General features: G+C 50.4%; 1 protein-coding gene across 1 annotated transcript in view; it reads left to right on the top strand.

Annotated features, from left to right (window-relative positions):
• Positions 1-4,173, top strand: part of SIPA1L3 (signal-induced proliferation-associated 1 like 3) — a 381,648-nt gene that overhangs the window by 283,409 nt on the left and 94,066 nt on the right. Inside the window, exon 10 of the mRNA XM_011973395.1 lies at positions 2,440-2,714. Coding sequence (XP_011828785.1) covers positions 2,440-2,714 — 275 coding nt within the window. The remainder of the gene's footprint in view (positions 1-2,439; positions 2,715-4,173) is intronic.

Consider the following 4,173-nt stretch of genomic DNA (forward strand, 5'->3'; position numbering starts at 1 on the left):
GAATGGCGTGAACCCGGGAGGCGGAGCTTGCAGTGAGCTAAGATCTGGCCACTGCACTCCAGCCTGGACGACAGAGCGAGACTACGTCTCAAAAAAAAAAAAAAACCCAAATCTTCATCACCAGCCCAGCCTCAGCAGTTACTGACCCATGGCTGATCTTGTTTCTTTCTTCCTTCCCTCTCTTTCCCAATTATTTTGAAGCAAATCCTAGACATCCTATCATTTCATCCGTAAACTCTTCAATATTTATTTCTAAAAGATACAAACTCTTAAAACATAAGTATCTTGTCATCATGCATAAAATAAAAAATTAACGATAATTCCTTATTGTCAAATAAACACATTGTCACCCATGAATGGGTTATAAAATCAATCACAGAGACATAATTTTTTTTAATTTTTGATTTTAATTTTTATTTTTAAAGACAAGGTCTTGCTCTCACCCTGGCTGGAGTGCAGTGGCACAGTCATTGCTCACTACAGCGTCACTCTCCTGGGCTCAAGCCTGCGTTGCACCTTAGCCTCCCAAGTAGCTGGGGCTGCAAGAGTATGCCACCATGTTCAACTAATTTTTTTTTTTTTTTTTTGAGAGGAGGTCTTGCTATGTTGCGCAGGCTCATCTTGAATTCCTGGGCTCAAGCAGTCCTCCTGCCTTGGCCTGGGAAAGTGCTGAGACTACAGGCGTGAGGCTCTGCACTCATCCTGAGTTGCAACAATGTTAAAGGTTAGATGTCTTAGTCCATTTAGCCTGAATATAACAACATACCTTAGACTGGGTAGTTTATAAGCTAGAGAAATTTATTTCTTCGCAGTTCCAGAAGCCAGGAAGTCCAAGATAAAGGCACCTGCAGGTTCAATATCTGGTGAGGGCCCCTTTCAAATTCACAGATGGCACCTTCTTGCTGTCACGGTGGAAGAGGTGAACAAGTTCCTTGGGCCTCTTTTTTTTTTTTTTTTTTGAGACAGTCTCACTCTGTCGCCCAGGCTGGAGTGCAATGGCGCGATCTTAGCTTACTGCAACCTCCACCTCCCAGGTTCAAGCGATTCTCCTGTGTCAGCCTTCCGAGTAGCTGGCACCACCGTGTCAGGCCTCTTTTATATGGGCACTGATCCCCTTTATAAGGGTTCTGCCATAGTAATAGTATGGGAAACAATAAAAAGTGTCACAGTGTGCCTCAGTGAGTAAAGATAAGACTATTTTATGAAGCATTGTTTTGGTCATACATGTTTCCCCCACTTTCCAAATTCTCGCCATTCAAATCAGGAACCAAACAGATTCAGTGACATTTTCAGGTAAGTCCTTTACCATCCAAACTCTTACTTCTTGCTATCCACACTCAAGAATGTGACAGATTCGAATTGCAAGGAATATTTGTGTCTATGGGCATGTGTGTAAAATGCGAATGTGTAGAGTAGTTTGTGACATAAAATTATTCCTTTTCTTGGCCAGGTGTGGTGGCTCACGCCTGTAATCCCAGCACTTTGGGAGGCCAAGACGGGTGGATCACTTGAGGTCAGGAGTTCGAGACCAGCCTGGCCAAAATGGTAAAACCCCGTCTCTACTAAAAATACCAAAATTAGCCAAGCATGGTGGCACACACTTGTAATCCCAGCTACTCGGAAGGCTGAGGCTGGAGAATCGCTTGAACCCAGGAGGCAGACGTTGCAGTGAGCTGAGATCATGCCACTGCACTCCAGCCTGGGTGACAGAGCGAGTGTCTGTCTCAAAAATAAATAAATAATGATAAAATAAACAAATACCGCAGCCCAGAGGACATGCCAGTGCCACTCGCAATTCATTGGCCAAAACAAGTCCCAGGGCCCCACCCAACCACCAAGGAGCCAGGAAGTGCAATCCCACTGACCCCAAGAAGGAGGGAGGTCGGGGCCTTTGGAGCCATAGCTCATGACCGCCATTGTCTCTGCAAGGTTAGAAGCCACTGGGTCGCATAGCCACATTGCCCCTCCAGAAATCAGGAAGCCGGGCTGGGACCGGGTGCGTGTTCCCCCTTCAGGTCTCCTGCCATCGCCCAGGAAGGTTTTTTTTTTTTTTTTTGAGACGGAGTCTCGCTCTGTCGCCCAGGCTGGAGTGCAGTGGCCGGATCTCAGCTCACTGCAAGCTCCGCCTCCCGGGTTCACGCCATTCTCCGGCCTCAGCCTCCCGAGTAGCTGAGACTACAGGCGCCCGCCACCTCGCCCGGCTAGTTTTTTGTATCTTAATAGAGACAGGGTTTCACCATGTTAGCCAGGATGGTCTCGATCTCCTGACCTCGTGATCCGCCCGTCTCGGCCTCCCAAAGTGCTGGGATTACAGGCTTGAGCCACCGCACCCGGCGCCCAGGAAGGTATTAATAGATGGGAGTCAGCAGGTTTTTGACCTCAAAGCGGGGAAACTGACCCAGGCAGCTTCTGAGGCTCGATCCTGCCTGTGGCCTGCAGGTGATGACCAATGGCTGGGAGACGGTGGACATGACGCTGCGGCGGAATGGGCTCGGGCAGCTGGGCTTCCACGTGAAGTACGACGGCACGGTGGCCGAGGTCGAGGACTACGGGTTCGCCTGGCAGGCTGGCCTCCGGCAGGGCAGCCGACTGGTGGAGATCTGCAAGGTGGCCGTGGTCACATTGACCCACGACCAGATGATCGACCTGCTGCGCACCTCTGTCACCGTGAAGGTGGTCATCATCCCGCCTTTTGAGGACGGCACACCCCGGAGGTAAGGGCCTCCGCCTTTCAGCCGGGTGGTGGGTGGCAGCTCCCAGATCGCTGGCATGAGACCTCCCTGGCACTGTCACTTGAGGTCCCAATAGAGGGGGCATAGGCCCTTCTAGGCAGGAATAATGGCAACGGTGACAGGATAGGGAGGGCGCATCTACAGAGCGCTTACTGTATACCAGTTACTGGTTTAGCCCTTCACATATGCACGATCCCATTTAATCTCCACAGTTGCCCTGTGAAGGGAGAACCTCATTATTCCTGTTGTCTGCATGAAGCACACGATGTTAGTAGTCGCTTGCCTGTGGGCCCCCCACACTTCATTCATTTGTTCAAAATGTGTTTATTGAGCCCCTGCTATGTGCAAGCTCTGTTCAAAGTGACCACAACAAAGTGCCTGCTCCTTTGGGGTTTGTGTTCTACAGGGAAAGACAGGCCGTGAAGAAATAGGTGTGTCACACAGGATCAGGTAGTGCGAAGTCTCAGAAGGGAATTAAAGCCGGGTAACGAAGGGGCTGCAGCACAGTGGGAGAGCTGCTTACAAGGCGGGCAGAGAAGGCTCCATGGGGAGGCAGCCATGTGGTTTTCTGGTCAGCGGGCTCCCGACGGGAGCTGGTCAGGGCACAGCCTCCCCAGTGTACATAGGTGGTGCGTTCCTGGAGTGCAGGGAGGCCGGTGTGGCTGGAGCAGAGCAAGCAGGAGTGAGAGCTGGGAGCAAAGGACAGAGAGGTGACCAGGCAGATGGTGTGGGCTTCCTGAGCCATGGGAGAAGCTTAGGTTTTATTCCACGCACACTGGGAAGCTGGTAGGTGACTTATTTCTTTTGTTTTGTTTTTTTGTTTTGTTTTAAGATGGAGTCTCGCTCTGTCACCCAGGCTGGAGTGCAGTGGCGTGATCTCAACTCACTGCAACCTTCACCTCCTGGGTTCAAGCGATTCTCCTACCTTAGCCTCCTGACTAGCTGGAACTACAGGCGCGTGCCACCACACCCAGCTAATTTTTGTATTTTTAGGAGAGTCGGAATTTTACCATGTGGCCCAGACTGTCTTGAATTCCTGACCTCAGGTGATCTGCCTGCCTCAGCCTCCCAAAGTGCTGAGCCTCCCCAGGCTGTTTCATTTTTCAATGGAACATCTCAAACATAAAGTGTATTACAAGTATCAAAACATATCATGTACCCCATAAATATATACACCTACTATGTACCCACCAAAATTAAAAAGAAATAAGGCTGGGCGCAGTGGCTCACGCCTGTAATCCCAGCACTCTGGGAGGCTGAGACGGGCGGATCACGAGGTCGGGAGATCAAGACCATCCTGGCTAACATGGTGAAACCCCGTCTCTACTAAAAAATACAAAAAATTAGCCAGACGTAGTGGCGGGCGCCTGTAGTCCCAGCTACTCAGGAGGTTGAGGCAGGAGAATGGCATGAACCTAGGAGGCAGAGGTTGCAGTGAGCC

Source organism: Mandrillus leucophaeus, unplaced genomic scaffold (assembly GCF_000951045.1).
Source record: "Mandrillus leucophaeus isolate KB7577 unplaced genomic scaffold, Mleu.le_1.0 Scaffold137, whole genome shotgun sequence".
In the NCBI taxonomy this organism is placed as follows: Eukaryota; Metazoa; Chordata; class Mammalia; order Primates; family Cercopithecidae; genus Mandrillus; species Mandrillus leucophaeus.